At 42.0% G+C, this 20,403-nt stretch overlaps 1 protein-coding gene across 1 annotated transcript in view; it reads left to right on the top strand.

The window, feature by feature from the left end:
* The first annotated feature begins 9,497 nt into the window (after positions 1-9,497).
* nxph1 (neurexophilin 1) overlaps positions 9,498-20,403 on the top strand; it is a 49,061-nt gene continuing 38,155 nt past the window's right edge. The window contains exon 1 of the mRNA XM_034600468.1: positions 9,498-10,067. Coding sequence (XP_034456359.1) covers positions 10,014-10,067 — 54 coding nt within the window. The 5' untranslated portion in view covers positions 9,498-10,013. The remainder of the gene's footprint in view (positions 10,068-20,403) is intronic.

Below are 20,403 nucleotides of genomic sequence, written 5' to 3' on the forward strand. Positions count from 1 at the left end.
GTGTAAAACTCCAGTCCAGACAAAAGAGGAGATTGGAGACGGGCGGGTCAGTGCGGGTTAACCTCTGTCATGATAAACTGATACATTCACATCCCTGAATGAGCCAACATCACAAAAACTGCAAACACACACTAAGGTCACAGATTCTGCACTGGAGATTCCTTCCCCTGCCTTATTCTGCTATTTTCTTTTAACCTTACTGGGTTTTTTGCAACAAGAGGATCCTGATGCACAGATTCCGTTTTAATGCATTCATTTATATCGGCCTGTTGTCCTCTGCTTGTTGAAGTAATGTAATTGCCTTTATCACCAGAGCCCCTGATTATGATCGGATGTTTGGAAGTAAAACAGAGACAGGCCACTACATGGGTTCGGTCCTCTCATTTAATCAGCACTTCACATAATCATGTCTTTGTCTTTCAATTAATTCCCCCCCGTCTAAGAAAAGGAAGTCCTACAGTCTGCCCTAATCAATTAAGTCATGTTGTAAAACCCACTTCAAACGGGTGACATTGTAGTGACCTCAGAGACATCAAGATCTGCGGAAAAAATTTGATTAAGGATGCTCGGTCAAACACTAAAGATCATCTACACAGCATTTCCTTGTTTCCAAGTTCTGTTCCCGGGAGCCCAGAGATAAAAGATCATCTCCTCCTGATAAAAATAATGTACTGTCTCAATCAAGTGAAGTGGTGGTCTGCCTTTAAAAAAGCTTTCAGAAATGTCTGCAAATACAGTGGTGAGCTAATTCCTGATTGTACATGATTTATAATGTCTGGCCTGAAGAATGTCAATCCGTAATAAAAACTGACCTTCACTACCCCAGGTAGCAGTGAAGAAGGACTTTTTTGAAAATGGAGACCTCAGAAATTTAGTTTGGGTTAAACATCAGCACACTGCACACAGCTCACTAATGTTTACCACCATGCTTGTCTTGATGATTAAAAGCTACATCCAAGAGAAGCAAAACATGTGGTTCAGTCCAGATTGTTCCAATTTTTTAATTGCAGATTTTACGTCTAACTTTTGAAATTGTCTCTTGCCGTGGTATGAATATCATTTGGGGAAAACAGAGGGAAACAACCGATTAGGGGGATGACTTTTGGTCGGTCAAATCATCAAGAACAGAAAGCAAATGGCATTGTAAAATCTGAACGGATATATATAGAGTTCACCAACCAACTTCGTTCCTTTACTCTGTTTTCTCCAGTGGTGGAACGTCTATGTTAAATGTTTTTTGACTTTACTTTCTGTTAGCATGCTAACCAGCTAGCTTTGGCCTGTCAGGCCCGTCTCTTCACTTTCTGACAGCGAGTCACTGTTGCGTCCAGTCTGCCCTGAAGAGTCAGTGCTCCTCATTGGACGCATCATAACAACGTCACGTAAACTGAACACCTGCTGAAACGCTTTGGAACATGACCAACACCGCCACCTGCTCCAGGCAAGAGACCACATTTGTCAGTCGAGAAACCATACATATATTTATTGTATGTTGTCTGTGCCAACGTTCTTGTGATGGTATGGTTGTGTTGGACAGATGTTATGGACACGCTACACACCCACTCACCACCATGCTCGCTACATAAAGGACTCACTGTTTCCTGCACGAGCACTGAATATCATCCAATATGAATTCAATTCCTTGGGATACTGCGCAGCACTGTCACCACATTCTTAAATATCAGCACAAAAGTTTGTAAGTGCAACGTTATCATGAGCAATAGCTAGAACGAACAGAGTCAGGAAAAAAAGGTTGTAACGGATTCATCTCCATTTGTTTAAGAATTCTCTAAGCACCTTTTATTGCAGACTATCTAATGATTTGAAGCAGCACAGAGAAAGAAGGCCTCCTGCTCCACTCGTGTTAACTTCTGAAAGTTTTTCTAAGTCTCAAATCTGTGTCTGTCTCTCATTTGAAGGCTTGTATTCAATCCCTTCAATAAGCCACATGGAAACTTGAGTTTCCATCCCTGCTTCTCCAGGCTGACGCTGGCACTCGTTCTAATTGTGATGAGGAAGCGATTGATGTGCAGCAGCTGCATCCTGTGACCGACACTCTGCTCAGCCATTTGTCTCTGTCAGCTCCCCCTCAGCCCGCCCACCCTCCACATCCTCCTGAAAAGCACTGGCAGCATCGACCGTGACTGCAGAATGCGGGCCTTTTGTCACCACACGTGGCGTGAAGCGTGCCCTCGGCCCTTCTGGTCAAGCCCAGTTTGACTCCTATCCCTTGCTGCCGGATGAGGAGTGACACTTCAGATGGCAGCTGGTTGGGCAGCAGCCATGGCAAACCTGCTGCTGTTGCGTCACGGCCATGCCTGAGGGCCCGCAGCAACATCTGCCCTCACAATTGGCGATGGAGCCGAGCCAGCCAAACGTATTCATGCCACTGGACGCCACCGTCACTCAGCTGAGCAATCATCCTCTTCCTCTCTCCTGCCTTTATCTGTTGCCCCTCCTCTTTGCAGCTCAATGGTAAGCTATTAGGAAGAGGCTACCCTGCAATTTCCTCCCCCGGCACTGAATGGGCACCAAAAGGTGTGCTTGGAAAATTAGCAACTCGACCTCCTGATTATACTCTATCAATGAGGGACAATCTGCTGAGAGGAGGAAGGAGACCAGGTGTTAGATTGAGAACCACGGAACATTCTTTTTATCCCATCTTTGTAATGGCAGCAAAGTCCCAGCTGTGTTCACATCACTCTCGTGAATGGTTTTCACTCTGTGACACTGACACAAATCAGCAGCTCCGGTCTAACTCTCGGTGCTTTACTGATGCCCACACTTACCCAATGACACAGGCAAGGCCAGGCCGCCCTCAGATGAGAGCTTTCACTTTGTTCCCTCTCCTTAGCAAACCAGTCATGTGAGGTTTTTCTTTTGCCAGTTAAGTAAGAAATCTGTGGTATGAATTTTGAGTTTTAACACATTTCAATAACGTCTCACCGTCCTCTGGACTTCACGAGTGCTGCATGGAGCCAAACACAATCCACACCAGCCCAGTTACCCTTGGAGTTATGTTCATACTGGATGCCTACACAGCTGACGATTTATGTCCACTGACAATGTTCAGTGCCACTCTAGGAAGTAGTTTGTCCTTTATGTCACAATCCAGCAGCTGTTACATGTGATGCTACTTTTGTTTATAACCCAAACCCTAACTGTGACAATAACTAGTCCAACACTGACACTATAAGATTGCTAACCCCGAACCCTATACTTACCGTTTCTATCCTTAATCATATCATAGTTGCATACATATATATACAACATAGGCTACATCATACATATTTGCAGCAATCATTCAAAACGTCATCAAACATAATCAAGGGGCTCTCAAACATTCCCAGTATCATTGTTCTTGTCAGAAAATAAAGGTTTGATTGTTCGATTGACAGCCAACCTGTTCAAAACTGATCTTCAGTAGCCCAACTTTGTCTAAAACCAGACATTCTTGCTGAACTGGTGCAGTCATGTGTCTTTGTGCTTTCGGCCCATCACAGTGTTCCCAGGTTATATGAGCGTCCTCTGTCTTCTTTGTAACCATAGCATGATGGTAAATATTCACACTCTACACATGGGGGATTTAAAACATTATTTAATTAAGTTTGATCCAATGCTGTTCAATGTTGCAAAGCTCAATGATTCCATTTAGCAAAAATAGCATGTTAATACCCAGATGATAATGAAATAGTCTCGTTCAAGTTCCCAGTTTGGTCTATGATCACAATTTTGATGTTGTTTTGCTCCCTGACTTCTGTTTTCTGACCGAAAAACAAACAATCTGAGCTTCGTTGTCAAATGAAAACTTGTGATATCATCTTATTAGCGAGCTCTGTACCCAGTTACATCAATGAAACACAGGAGGAGATGGACACAGCTGTAGAAGTGACTGGAAGCTGACAGACACAGACAACTGCACTTTCAAAATATTTCTTCAACTTTCATGAAGGACGTTAACTGCTCCCAGCAACTGCTCCTCACTTCCATGTTGACGGAAAATGAAATTACTGGGATGGACCCTATACATCAATCACTACAGATTGGATAGAACAAAACAAGGCAGAACTGTACCAGAGAGAAGTGGACTAAACACTGTCAGGCTGAGAAATGAAGGAAAAGGGTAAAGCATGAGTGAAAAAGTTCTGGTAAACTTAATACATTTCTGTCACCTCATCTGCTTCCTGCGTGAACCTCGCTGACTAATAAAATAAAAAATAAAAAAAGCTTTTAGCTATTTTGGTCATATTAATATTTTACATTGTTTTGATGCGAAAGCTTTTTAATTCTCTGTGGCTATTGGAGTTTGTTACTGCACATCATTGTTGGCCTCTGCCTGGGTAACCATAGGAGACACTTTGCTTTTAACATAGTGCTGGTTAAATAACAGTAAAAAGTATTAATATTAAATGGTGTGCCCTCCACTTGCATCAGTCCCATTCTGACCAGAAGTCAAGGATGAAGTATTCTTTGAGTAGTCTTTAAAGGTCCCATATTATTCTTAGGTTTTTTCGTGATTTTGTTTTAAAATCACTTTCAGCACAGGAGATGAGATGTTGGATGTTGGACATACATTGTTTGCATGTGAATAAATTGAATAGAATATTTGTATTTTTAAAAAAAATTACAGGGCTGTATTTATATTGCACTTTTCTCGTCTTGATGTCCACGTTTACATTACTTTTTTGCCATTCACCCATTCACTCATATTCATAGTGCATTTATGTGCAGCACATCTATTCTACTATACTTCTATTATCAAATACCAAGGACAAATGAAATGTGGAAAGACAAATGGAATTGGAAAGACTGATCGAACTGCTGACCTCCTGTACCTCCTGAGCCACATAAACCAAACTGGTCATAAGTGACTGGATAATTGTTTTGAAAAGTCTTTCCTTGTAAAACATGTGGTCATAGTAACCGATGCCAGGCTTAGGTTAGGTTTCATGCTTGGTTCGGTGTAGTTATGGTACCAGGTTTAATGTGGCCACCATGTCAACAGATCAGCAAAGTTCCAGATTACTCTCACTGACGATGATCTGGTGAATGGTCTGTATTTTATATAGCGCTTCTCTAGTCTTGATGACCACTCAAAGTGATTTACAGTGCAGATTTTTGCCATTCACCTTTTCACACACACATTCATACAGTGCATCTATAGACAGCACTTCTTTTTTTTCTTTGAAGCAATTTGGAGTCAAGTATCTTGCCCAGGCATGTGAAATGGGGAAGAATGGGATCGAACTGCCAACCTTCTGGTTAGAGGACGACCTGCCACAGCCTACCCCTGAACATTTGAACTTTTACATCTGATATCAATGTTTAATTCTGTGAAGGTTTAGCTGAATATCTTCAGCATGTGAAGACATGCAAAGATTGTGGCTACAGTCAAAAAGAAAGTAACCACTGACTAGAAGGTCTGTGACCAAACACGAACTTTGTCTCCTGCATGAAAGTTCAATGTGCTTTACTCAAGTAATCACCCCAACCTTACATACTCCTTCTCTACATAAAGGCATCTCTACTTCCTCCTCTGACACTGAACATCTGCACTGGACATAAATCATGAGATATTAATTGTCAGACATGAACATAACCACTGTGAATACTGACCTGGGTCGCCCCAAGCACTGACCTTGCTGGTCTCTGCAGCACTTCCTGACTCCCAGTTCAACTTCTGCAAACTGGCCCTCCTGGAATCTCTAAAAAAAAAAGGAAGAATGCTGAGCTAATCGTGAATTATTGGCCCTTTAGCTTACCGTAGAAGAGACTGTGTTTTATTGCAGCCACAATGCAAGCCGGCCGACCCCCTGTGATTTATCTCCACCTGCTCTGGTGCTGCATGCCATGCTGGGCCCGTGAAGGCTATCTGGGCCATTCAGAGCAGGATCCCATCAGCCCTGCTGGCTGAGTTATGGCGACAATGCCAGAACACTGCAATGTTGTAGCAATGAGACTGCTGGGGATTTATTAAAGCATGGCCCCTCTCGTCTTTTCTTTTCTGCTCACCTCCCTGCCCCTTCTGTTCCCTGACAAAAAGAGCCCTATCTATCTCCAGCCCAGAAACACACACTCAGCATCTGAGCGGGCCTTGGTCACCCTATCCTACCTCTGCTGGCATGGAGAGCAGACACACACACACACACACACACACACACACACACACACACACACACACACACACACACACACACACACACACACACACACACACACACACACACACACACACTTCGATCTTAGTGAGGACACTCACTGACATAATACAACCCCTAGCCCCTTACTCTAACCTTAACCATCCAAACAAAAGGCCTAACCCTAACCCTAACCTAATTCTAACCCTAAGCCTAAAACCAAGTCTTAACCCTCAAACAGCCCATTCAAAAAGTGAGGACCGGACAAAATGTCCTCACTTTCCAAAAATGCCCACACTTGGTAGGATCCTCACAAAGATATAAGTACAGGACCACACACATACACACACACACACACACACACACACACACACACACACACACACACACACACACACACACACACACACACACACACATACTTTTCTTAAGACCCTGGAGTTGGAATGTTACTCTGAGACACGTATCCCTCTTACGGTATGTCTCAACTCAAAGGTCCCCTCACTAGCATTTTCAGACTTTTGAATCAAAGCTTATAAGCTCAGGCTACATCACAACATCATATAAACTGATTTTTTTTATAACCATGTTTGTTGTTTTGAGTTTCAATCAATCAATCAAATTTACACATATTCACAAGTACCAAGGGCTAGAAACCTCAGAGAGAGCCACATGTGAGGTGTCCCTCTACCAGGACGGACAGAAGTGCAATAGATGTAGCACAGCACATCATCGAAATTACAATATTTATACAACATTGATTATGATGTTGTATTAGAAGAAAAAAGTTTTGAGCATAATGGAAAAGTGTGTCAATGCTTATTTATACATTAGAAAATGTCTGATGGAGATGAAGGTAGCAGTGATGACAGTTGAAATAGGGGAGTTACTGCCAGTAATGGTAGAATATGTGAGTAGACATATTGTATATCAAGCAGTGTTTGTTGTAATCATAATCCATGATCAGCCGCCAGTACGATCTCAATCCACCATCACGATCACGATCCAAAAGTTTATCAGGAACGGGACGACAGTTCAACACAGAGTATGAGAAGATATCCAGACCGTGGCCACCCGCTGGTCTGACAGCAGGTACAGCTGGACAGACTCGCTTTTGGGCCAGTTTATGTGTTCAAACTAAATACATGAATGTACAACAATATTAAAGGTGAGAAAATATTTGGCCAGGAGCCGGCTACTGGATGACACTCCAAAAACTGTATGTGAACAAGTCCCCATCGCCTGAATGGGACAAAGGGTAAAGCCGAGTCAGTGGTTACTTTCTTGAAATCAAGCAAGCATCACTAATCAAGCAAAGGGGGCAACTGTCCAGGGGCCCCAAACTCTCAGGGGACTGTGTTGCAATTACTTTGTGGTCATTTGATTAATTAAACAAATAAAGACCTTAAGGTGGCAAATCCATAATGCAGAGCCAATCATGAGGCCCTGTTTTATAAAGGTCACTATCAAGCTTTAAAACCTCAACATTATGCTGACACTGCACATGAAGGAGAAACAAATATTTAATTTAAAAATAACAAGAATAAATCATAATAAATGGATGGATCTAGATGCACTTGGTGGCCAACATCCACGGCCCCATCTGGTTCAGGTAACACAAGCAGTTTGGTTAAGGTTTGGGAAACATGGTGGGGTAATATAAATAAACACAGAGTATCTTAAGTCATTGTGGACATTTTCTGCATTGAACCAGACCAGGATCGAACCAAGTGCTGTGAGCGTCTAAACTCAACCATAAAACACTTAAAATAATGCTGCAGTCACAACAATAATACTTATTTCTGTGTCATAATGCATTTGGACAATCCATTTTATGAGATTACAAGACAGACGTAATTCACATTTATGGGTAGACACACATAAAAGAGAAAAAAAGTCCAAATAAATCCAAATGAAGTCAGGCTATAGCATTCTGAAAATATTACACATCCATAAACTGACCTGATACAGTGCATTTTCTCACTTCTCCTGTCTAATGAATGTGTCTCATACGTAAACTGCCAACTAGTGGAGTCTGTGCTGCAAGATCAAACAACAAACACACCGACTAATACGATTTCACTGATGTAACTTGTCAAATACGTACATTAACAACACATTCTCATTACATTTGAGGGAAACGTAATGCAGTCGCACATGGGAAGAATCAGCAGGGGATTACTTTTGCCCCTGACATCCCTGAAAGGTTAAAACAGCCCTGTCCATCAAGCCCTCTGTCTGATTAGGTTCAGTCTGATTCTCTCAAAACACACGAATAATCGAGCAGTTCAGCTGCAAAGTAACACAATTGCAATCCTCGAGATTTCAGTTCTGGATGAGTTAACAGAACCAGTGGTCGTGCGTTCCAAGCTTCTCATGAAGAGTTCAGTTTGAAACGTGTCAAACTGTCAGCGATCCAGCCGAGGAAGATGAGCAACTTCTGTATCTGTTTATTCTGACTGATGAACTTCTGAAGTCTTCTGTCTAAACGGCTGTTACACCAAGAAACAGCATAAATCCACTGCTCTTCCAAATAACCTGATTACATGACACGGCCTGTAACTGTACTCGTACATGTTGGACTCTACATGCATGTGTCCAGTCATGTGAGCCCCGTTTGGGGAAGGGAGGACATTTGATAACTAAACATATATAACCGTGAGTATACTTTTAATGGATGTAGCAGCATGCAGCCACCAGCTGTAATAAACTGGGTTTGATATGATGCCCTTTTTATGGATTATGACCTAAAGACCCTCAGTGCAAATCAATTTAGTTCAAGATTTGTTTTCTTTTAAATTTAAAATGTCAGTGCAGAAGTCTTTCTTGTTCTTTCTTGTATCATCCTACTGACACTTTTACAAAATTCAGACAAACCTCATCTCTATTGACCAGGGGCTTGAGATAGTTTTACTATATGAATTGACTTTTCACTTGTTCCATGGAAATGGGGGGTTTGTCAATATAGAGAAGTGACTGGATAAGATGCGTGTGGTTTGCAGTGTTAGGCACACAGACGTACAGTGTTTGTATATATTCATGTGGCGCATTGTTGGATGCACAAGTTACGTGTGTTCTTAACATTATAGATCGTGACAGTGGTGACGAGTAGTCACATATTGGAATGGCCCCAGTGAACAGCAGCCGCTGTTTGTTCAGGTTTAGTTGGGGCTTGTTTGAATAGAGGAGCTCATTCATTCTCCACCAGCAGCCTCTTTTTTTTTTCTCCACCAGAAGAGAAAAGGGGGGGAGAAAGAGAGCGAGAGTGTGCGCGCTCTGCATCCTGCACCGATCTCCACGCGTTTTATTCGTCTTTTCCGAAACACCCCCCCCTCCCCAGCCTCCCCTCTCATCCACCCCCTCCTCCCCTGGAGCGACACTCTCCCAGGTTGTGTTGCAGGCGCTCGTTATAAAGAGGAAAGCTCCGCCGTTCCCTTCAGATCGGAGCGCTCAGACCGCTGCATGCGCCGGCCGCCAGACAATCAGGACTCGAACCCTGCGCACAGCGATGACCCCGCTGCTCCTGCTACCTGGATTAACTCCCAAGTAACCGCTGTTTGTTGCCCCCTCCCCCCCCCGAACCCTCTGACACCACCCCCACCCCTACATCCTCACCCGGAGCAGCAGAACCAGCAGCAGCAGCAGCAGCATCAGCATCAACTGATCCTCCGTCCCCTGTGCGCCGCCCCCCCCCCCACCTCCTCGTCTCCAACTCTCAGTCTGTGTTCCGCGGTCATGGGGTGCGCCGTGTTCTTCTCGCCTGGGCTGCTGAGGAGCTTGGCCGCGCTGTGAGACGGACACCGGGTGGATTTATGGTCGGCAAAGCTGCAACTACCAGCCGAGTGGGAAATTAGTGGAAGTTTGAGTGCCGGGAGGATGCGGGTGACGTGCTGGTGCGCCGTGTTCCTCCTGACGCCCGCGCTTTGCCTGGTGAGTTTGATTCTCCCGCTCAGTCTGTGTTTCTGCTTTTACTTCGCCTCACGCTCAAAGTCTGGAGGACACGACTGTGATTATTCACTCACAGTGGCGCACTTCACTCCGCTCACACGCACAACTGTCCGCGCCTGTTAACTGGCTTCACCGCGTGGATGAACGGTTTAGCGTGTGTAGCAAGAATCCAAACTTTTAACTTTATTTAGACTTTTTTGTTTTTGTTGTTGTAACTACACTTCGACAAAAATGTAAAGTTTGACAGTGAAAGTTGCACCGCGTGTGCTTTGTCCGGTGTCTATGTGCGGGAATATGCAGCGACTTAATATTGCTGAGGATGTTCAGCTTTTACACAGAAAGGACGGGTCAAAATTAATGATTTGACGGAGACAGCATGTCTTTTTATGTAATCTCTATCGTTTTTTGTTTAGAAATAATTAGGAAATGAGGCGCCTAGAACAGACATCTTTAACCGGCACATGCAGCAAAATGGTCTCACGGGGGCGCCCTAACAAACCAAACCTCCACTGACTGCCTGGACTGTCAGAGTACACACTCTCCGAGCGGGTTAGGCAGGGACCCGGTGACTTGTCCGGCTGGTTATCTAACCGGGCGCGTCGTGGAAAACAAACTGACGCTGTGGGAAATGTACTTTTAACATTATAGTTAAGCTCGCTTCAAATTAATCAACAAGAAAAAACAACAAGGCAGCAATCGGTCATTGAGTTAACCTTTGATTCCTGGATGAACTTAATTTGTGTGGTTATAAACCTGAAACTATGTTCTAATGCATGATCCAGGTTTGTGAGTGTATAACAAATATATTCTTTTAAACTGAAGTAGATAATGGTTTTATTTTGACCCAAGGAAAATGCAGCATTACTTCACGTTTTAAGTGTCCTAAATAAACAGGTAGAATCCCCCCAAAAATTGAAATAGATCCTCTTTAGCCTTTTCAATTTTCACACAATTTTTTTTAGATTTTCAGATCATGTGAGAAAAGAGAAAACAGAGAACTTCTAAATCCTAATTTCCTCTAATCAAACATACACCTCAAAGATCCATGAAGGAATTCTTTATTTTATCTAAATATATTTGTTCTAATAAGTTAAAGATGTGGGACCACTACCAACAGGTGTAATCACTGTGAATTCAATGAATTACATATAGAAATTAATATGAAAGTTGGTGGAGTATAAAGTGCATCAATTAGTCAAATGTATCACACACACACACATTGTTTAATGTAATCCTGCAAACTGTAAATATGTGTGTTTTACTTTTTTTTGGCAGTATTGTAACTTGTATTTGCAGTTGTTCAAGCGTGTTCGTGCGTGTGTGTGATTTTTGCGTGTCCGTGCGTCTGTGTGCGTGTCCTCTTCATTTGTCTAAAAGCCACCACGTAGCGGGTGGACGTGGAGCTCTCCAAGGTGCTGAAAGCGTTTAAACACACTCCGCGCCTCACACTTTAAATATGTGGGTAACAGGGATTTAACCAGGCCAGACCATTAACATATATTTCATAATATATACATTTGTTTACTAAACCTGAGAGTTTTTAAATTGAAAACTAATAATACTTTAGGTCGAAGTTGTATTGTCTTCGCTTTTTTTTTTTTACTTTTCCATTCTCTCAGTCTTTTTTATTGCCTTTACAAATTGTTCGGCCTCTTCTTCTTCTTCTTCTTCTTCTTCTTCTTCTTGTAAAATATAACCCTCTTTTCTGAATTCTGAAGCTAGATTTAATTTGTCGACATCAAATATCAGCATGACTTTATTGTAACAAAAAAATTATACTGTCGAGGAAAAGATGTGTGTATGTGTGTGTGTGTGTGTGTTTTAATACAGTGCAGCGGTGATTAAAAATACGTCTTTCCAACTAAATCCTGTTCGCCGTGTTGTCTGAGTTGAATTATAGCTGGTAAACACACACAGACACACACACACACACACACACACACACACACACACACACACACACACACACACACACACACGTACACGCGCGCGCACACTATTATCCCGGCTAGAGTAAACCGAGCTTATTGTGCAGCGCGTTAACCATCAGCCTTATCCGCGGCAGCGGAGGATTAGAGCTGAACTTTGATGGTTTTATTTCGTGTTTAAGGCTCCAGTCTCCGTTTAAGCCTCTTGTCTGCGAGCCGCGCCTTGACCCCGATAACAGCGCGGCAGGTAGACTGTTACCGTACAGAGGCAGAGCGGGACCACCACCTATGGCTCCACTTATTTAATTAACACACCTCTCATTATTCCCGGACAAAAGAATCCCATTTGGGATTATCATGATTTCTATTCATACATCATTTTAATGGGAATTCCGCACGTCTAAATCGCAGCAGTTTAAATGGATAAATGATAGTGGTGTTGTGTCTTCTTCGGCATCTATATAACACTCTAATCTGTTATCAAATTGTACTTAATGTTTAAGTTTTCTTTCCATTTTATAATACCCTGCAATTTGGCTGCTACAAATGATTTTCCTAATTCAACAATTTAAATAAGTTGATAGATATGAATGAGAGAATAATTGTGTTGACGTTAATAGCTGTCTGTCTATTTGAGAACAATATGGGTTCAGGAATCTCAGTGAAAGATATTTTGAAAACTGAGATTTCACCTCTTGAATTTCGTAGCTGCTCGATCTGGCCTTTGACTCAATATCTGACTCTTTTTATGGTTATCACTGTTGTTTAAAATTATGTTTTTCATATTTCATTCATATTTGAGCACTGTTGATTCTGCTTATGCTCTAACAACATTTTTCTAATATATCTCCATTGATTTATGATTATTCTTATTTTCAAAAGATTATTGCCAAAGGATTTTTCATTTTCTGGAGGAATCATTGGATTTCATGTCATCAGTTTGGCTTCTTCTCATATTCAGAGACATAAACTCATACAACTGGAGGGATTGTAGGATTTGAGCCATGTTGACATTGTTTTAATAAAAACTGGCAGACGTTCTTCTCGCCCAGGCCGTGGTGCAGCATGATGTGAGGTCTCTGTGGTTGCTGGCTCTCTCCTCCGCTGCTGCTGCTGCCACCCCCCACCCACCCAAACCGCCTCTCCCTCCTGTCTCCCCTGGGAATAACAGATGCAGCGGTCCCACTGGCAACAGCCACCACAGTCACATTAAAGTGTTATTATCAAACAGCGCAAATGGGGCCTGGAGTGTCAAGCAGTCTGCACGGTGGGGAGGGAAGGAAAGTCCCACTGAGATCACTACAGCACAGTTCACACAGTGTGAACACCCACCACCAGCAGCAGCAGCACCCTGCGACCCCCATCTCACCACACCCCCTCTTCAGTCCACAGGCTTGGAAATGAGCACATCATAATGAAAAAGCAATATGTTTTCAATGAGCTGTTTGAAGCTGAAATCAAGAGTGGGCCAGTATTAATTCAATTATATAGCAAAGGCATTTGTGCAAATGCCCACATGCTGTGCGACACACACACACACACACACACACACACACACACACACACACACACACACACACACACACACACACACACACACCCAACAAGTAAGAACAAGTGCATGGTGTGGCCATCAAGTGGGAGCAGTGGAGTGTGCAAATGGTAAATGGTCTGTATTTATATAGCGCTTCTAGTCTTGATGACGACTCAAAGCGCTTTACAGTTCAGTGCAGTGGTGTGTGTTTTTTTCTCTGCCCAGATGTCAACAAAGTGAACATTTCTCTCAGTTCCTTGTTCAACCTTTGTGCTACTTAGCTTTTAAAGCAGCATGGAGGTGTCACCTCAGAGCTATTCAAGCCCCGGCTGCTGAGAGAGCCGAGTACAAAGGGGCTGAGAGTTCAGTCTTGGAGAACAACATGGCAATTCCCCCCGCTGCCGTCTCCCTGGCCTCAGCTCAGCCCGGTTACCCGGCTCTGTTACATTCAGCAGCTTTCGCACACAACGTTTACGCAAACTGCCACTGCCTCTCAAGGCGTTGACAAGTGGGGTGGGAGGTCCTGAAGTGGAGATCTAGGGAGAGTTGAGGGCCTCCAGGGGGCCTCAGCGGGTCAGGTGTTTGCAGGTATCATGGGACGTAAGAAAGTGTTTTAGAGGTCATTCATGTAGGTGCTGCTATGAGATCTAGAGGACTTTCTGAGAAGAAGTTTGGGGATTGTTGATTCCTTTGGTTGTTTTTTTTTACAAATGAAGGATAAGCCAGGTCAACTTCAGCAAAATAAAGATCAGACTAGTGATCTTTAGTAACAGGAATAATCAGTACAGACAGAGTCTGTCCACCAGAGAGCACTGACAAGTTTACCTTTACACTGTAAAATGTCCTATAGTCACTTTTTGTATTTTGGTTTACATTATTTTATAAACCAATTTATGTAGAAACATAAACACACACACACACACACACACACACACACACACACACACACACACACACACACACACACACACACACACATGTTTATATAATAATATTCAGATAAATTGTGGCCAAATTATAATCATGTGATTTTTTTACTCTCAAATGTAAATATTGGTATTGACCTTGTAACGTAACATCATGGTTGAATGTTTGGATTTAGATTTTGGAGTAATTCGATTTTGGAAGAAAAAAAGGTGAAACCTGAGCCAAGACTGAGGTTTTGGTCTGACCAAGGAGAATTTGAATTTTTTGCTTATAAAAAGACTGAAAGCTTCAATAGAATAAGAAAGTAGCTGCATTTTTTCAGCAGAAATATCTAATTGATTAATTAACTTATTGTATCAGCTCTGGGTGAATAAATAGCTTAATTGTCCAAATGTTTGTATGTTTACTTGTGTTAAAACCTCTGGGACTAAATTTATGATAAGTTATTTTAAAGTCACTGAGAGGACATTTAAAATTTTTTAGAACATGACTAAAATGAAACTATAATTGAAAACAAGGTTGCTTCTGTGGAGCTGACCTTTGACCTACAATCCCAGTGCATCTCGGCAGGCGGATTGAAAATGCACAGTTTTGGAAATGACATGTCAAGGTGACCTCGTCTTGTTGCAGCACATTACACTGTGTGAACTGGCACCTCTGTGAACCTGCCTGTGAGTCCTGGGCTCCTCTGATCTGAGCTCAGCCTCCCCAGGCGGCTGCAAACACACACACAAACAGCCAAAACAACACTTGACCTTGGTGTTTGGCCATAAAGTCAATGATAATAGCACACACTGTGGTGTCTGGAGTCCAGAGGGGGGCTGAATGAGGGGAATCAGCCCTGGATTTGGATCTTTGAAGGTGTTAAATTGGAGAGCAAGATCCCTTAAATATTCCCAGAATAACCAGCCAGTTTGACTCTGCAGCCTGTATTTCGCTTGTGTGTGTGTGTCTGCGTGTGTGTGTGTGTGTGTGTGCGCACGCGAGGTGGTAGGTGTGATTAATGACCACAGCCTCTTTTCTCTACGCAATGCACTGCTCCAGATTTTCAATCGCGTTCCACAGTTCAGAGGTCAAACCTGGAGCTGATCACTGAAGGGTGTTGTTCTCTGGGAATCGAGCGCCTGTTCACGACCCGGGTTTGATCCTGAGGGAAGCTTCACACCCCTCGATTCTCTCTCTCCTCGTAGTGCAATCCTTTTATGGCGAAGCAGCACCTCGATAGAGGCGCTTTGAAGTAGCCCGGGGAGAGGAATGTCTCTGAAGGTAGGGAGCGACTGGATAACCTGGTCCACCCTGCTTTGCATCTCCAGGTGCTCCTGTGGCTCCAGAGTCTGCGGTGTGCACGGTTCAGTCTCAGCTGAAAGCGACAGAGCAGACCTCTCCAAAACTCACATCTGCACATGAGAGGATTCAAAAGCCCTGTTTGAAGGCACTAGGCCATTCTGAAACATATTTTTCAGAACTTATCCTGTGCGGTGAGCAATTAGCATTTAAAATGAAGACAAAAAAAATCATAGAGTTGTATATGGGTGTCTGTGAGTGTAGTAGCTCCACTGCTGTTTAAAGCCGCACTTATTGTTTTGGTTTGATGGCCTGCAGCCTGACTGTCTGGTTCAGTCCCAGCACTCGAATTAATCTCATTTTCAGCCGCATCAGTGAAAACTCAAAAAAACTCAATGTTCACTTTCTGCCCAGCAGCAAATAGCATAGTTATCAACTGGCTGTGAAGCTAAAGAGAACAATGAGGAGAATGAATACGGTACCTTTGACTCCAAATGAGCGTTAATGTGACCTTGATTTTTATTTTTGTGTAACATTAAATTTTTGTGATTTTCCTTTGTGCGTTAACGCTGAACTGTTCAGTCCAAATGATCAGCAGTAGGTGCAATGTGCAGTGAGTGTGTATAATGACAACAGCTTCTCTGGTGACATATTTGGTGTGATCAGAATCTGGCTGGTCCATAAAATCTTTACCAGATTTACCCGAAGGCCAATTAACACCCGTGCTTCCCCTCTGATACAAGGGATATGTATTATGTGGCCTTTTCTTTTGCCCTGAATCCGATCAAGGTGCTCAACCAGATGGAAGTGGAGGGTGGTGCAACTGAATGATCATGGTCTTAAACAGGCCACCACAACATCTGACTTCCAGATAAGACTGAGGTTATGAGTCTTGCGCCCAATTCATGCCTCTGCATCGAATCTACGCCCTAGCTCTGGCATAGCCTACATGTAGACGTGTATCCTATGCCGTACCCTACCCTGTGCCCTACCCCATACCCTGATGTGCACCTTCCATAAAATGTAACTATGCATCGAGGCAACGCAGACGGCCAGAGCTGTGATTGGTCCGCTTGGTATCATCGCCTCACTCAGTTTAATGGTCGTACAGACCATCTCCTCCCACATCTTTCTTTTTTTCTTTGTAGTCTAAGAAAAGTAGTTCTTCAACATCTATCAGCTCCAACATGATAACACTCCCCATTGTGCTGAAGTAAACAGAGACTCCAGAGAATTTGTAAATAAGCGGACCGGAAACCGGAAGACACGTCTTTTAATTTAAAAAAAATATACCATATTAGCGGTTGTCAGTGTGTAGTTAGTAAAAGAGAAAACAAACAGTGGTTTGTGTGTTTGATGAGTCGGAGCTGCAGCTGGGGGCGAGTGGGTTGGTGGAGATAGAGGTGGAGCACATTTACAGATTCAAATGTGTGTGAATACGAAATGAAACAAAGGAAAGATGCATCCAAGACATTTTAAGAACACAATGGGATTTCTTTGGGGTTTGATCAATACCAGGAGAGGAATCCACCCCCCCCCCCCCCCACACACACACACACACACTCAAACATAATCCTTTGCTCTCATCTCACCCACTAAAGCAAAATGGGTAATTTTAATTTTTTACAAAGTCACAAATCTGTTAATATTGTTGCTAAAAATAGTGTTGAAAAAAAATAATGGGGATGGAACCATTGTGAATTTAGGACGTGATACGTGACACCACTAGAACTTAGATTTAGAGAGTGAAGCGAGTGCTGTGCCCTGTGCAGTTGCTTTGTCATGTGGCCTTCATACTTCAGCGGGAGAGCAGTTTTTGGCACTTCTTACACGATTTTTAAGTAAACCAAATAATTTCTCTTCAGAGTCTTTAGCCGATGATTTAAAACATTTCTTCTCATCCCCAGAGAGACTTTATCAAGAGCTTTCCACACAGATCTGTCAACATTTTCTAAAAATACTCACACACTTGAGCTTTAATACAATTTGTTACTCATCACTTCATGTGAATGTGATTACAGTTCTCTAGTTGTGCAGATTATTAGCTGCCATAATGGATACACTGAGAAAACACATCACATTAAATATGAAGTGCAGTTGATAGAATACCCTGATGGGGACTGTACATCTTAATTTCTGTATCTGTAAATTCACCCCATCTGTTGTACACAGTAAACTGTGTGGCAGTGTCATGACTGATGTACAAATATAGATTGATCTTCTCCACAGAACACAGTTTGAAATATTATAGTGCAATACTGGAATCATTTAATTATGCTATATATTAAGCTATATGAAGCTGGTTAAAGTATTTATTGCCTTTTTAAATTTGAATTCCTTTATTACTTTTGGTTTGATTCATCATCAATTCTGCTAACAATGACACATTGATTTGTATAAAGTTTTATAACATGTAGAAGAAAAATCCTAAAATATGTCTTAAATATGTCCCTCACATGTGGCTCTCTCTGAGGTTTCTACGTTCTTTTTACCCTGTTAAAAGGTTTTTTTTTGTAGTTTTTCCTTCCTCTTGTTGAGGGTTAAGGGCAGAGGATGTCACACCATGTCAAAGCCCTATGAGACAAATTGTGATTTGTAAATATGGGCTATACAAATAAAATTTGATTGATTGATTGATTGATTTAATTGTTTCTAGAGCATCTATTTATGTTATTTGGTTTTATTTCAAGATTCCATACAGTGAATTCTGGGAAATCTGACAAATCCTAATATTGAGGATATAAGTGATTTAGTTGAAATGGCTCAGGCTGAATTTAGTCATGAACCATGGTACACCACCATCTGTACTATGATACTGGATACAATACTGATGCAGGCACTGGATTTAGAGTTGTATAGTGATGGATTGCCTTGCTTTCTAACCTTATGATGGGCTTGACTGACTAGTGAAACAGAACAGGCTGAGAGCCTGCACTCCTCAAGGAGGCAGCAGGAGGAAGAGGAGGAGGTGAAAATAGTGGAAATGGAGAGGAAGAAGGGGTGGGGGGTGATGCTTCCCTCTGCCGCGTCGGCAGTGATGGATCTCCCATCGGAGCTTCACAGTCCAGCAGTCATGGCACTCAGTGACGGGAGTTACCAGCCATGTCCGTTATCTTCTCCTTTAGATCTTTCCATCCTGTTATGTTACAGTGACTGACCATGCGGACATTGTCGCCCTGCTCCAGAGACATGGATGACTTATAAAAAAATCAATGAGTGATGAATACTCATGTGAGCTCTCAAAACCAGACTTTAAGCCCACATATTGGTTGGAAAGATTTCTGAAGCAGAGAAATCAGTTCAATGCAATAAGAAAGGATTTTACTCAACAGTGTAAATCCTGCAATGAACCCAACTTCGCCCTGTACAAAGAACTGTTAAAGAATTCTCTTAGTCTCACTGGAGATTCACTGGAGACCATTAATGTTAAATGCTCTGAGCACTGAGTGCTTCTGTAGGTTTTCTGCCCAATAACTGATCTAATTTCCAAGTAAAACTCTAATAACTTGTAACATTTTAAGCAGAAAAATACTGAATCTGCGACACAGGTTTTTTTCCCTTTCCTGGTAGTATAGGCTTCTCTCTGCACCGTGATGACAGTCCGTCATTTCAGGTCTTACCTGTGTGATTAAGATTTATCTAGGTTCAGGCACAAAAATGACTTGGTCATGGTTAGGGAAAGATTGTGGTATAGGCACAGGATACAAGCAGTAGGCCAAGTCACTTCTTCAGTTTTTCCAAACCTCACATTCCCAGTGACCTTCTCCCTGACAGATTTATAAGGTTCCTTAACATCACACTCTTCCCACATTTGCTCCTGATAGAGGAATCAAAATCAGCATGGCCACTCGAGGTTCTAATCATAGGTAGTTTTATTTAATCAACTGACTGATTCTATTCCACATGCCATGTCAAACCATTTTATTGTGAATAAGTTAATCCAATAAAGGTTTTATACCAAATTCACCTCCTTAAACATATTTAAAAATAACCTAGAGCAATAGACAAGGATGGTGAGTATTTTTATCGAAAAAAATGCTATTGATCACAAAATGTAATTCCATAAAATGTACACTCACTGGTAAAAGTTGTGTAAGTCAGGCATTGCTGGCATTACGTCTCAAAAGATAACACTGTTTCTGAATGTTGGTGTTCCACAGGGATCACTTCTAGGTCCAATATTGTTTACTTTATATTTAAAAGATCTCTGTAAAGTATCCAAATGATTATTCCATCTTTAAAATTTTTAAGAATTAAAATAGCTGTTTGAGAGAAGAGTGAACTTAAATTATTTTCTTAAATGCATGCAAAACAAGCTACAGATTTTTGGGAAAACATGCCATACATACAGGCTACATCAAGGATAATGATTGAAAAATTAATTGTAAGAAATAATTTTTTGGTGTATAAATCTTCATAATTCTGCGTTTTAATAACACAAATCAATTGCACAAAAAGCCAATTATTGAAATTTACAGTTTTATTTGATTATAGATTTGAACAAATAATGTATGATATATAAAACAAATTGTTACCATACAGTGTTCTTAACATGTCTGAGATGACATGAAATATATGTCTGAGAAGTTAGAGGCAAAATAAATGCATGTGAGTGACAGTTATTAAGAGTGTCAGATGGAAATCC

The sequence above is a fragment of the Hippoglossus hippoglossus genome, chromosome 11 (assembly GCF_009819705.1).
Source record: "Hippoglossus hippoglossus isolate fHipHip1 chromosome 11, fHipHip1.pri, whole genome shotgun sequence".
Lineage (NCBI taxonomy): Eukaryota > Metazoa > Chordata > Actinopteri > Pleuronectiformes > Pleuronectidae > Hippoglossus > Hippoglossus hippoglossus.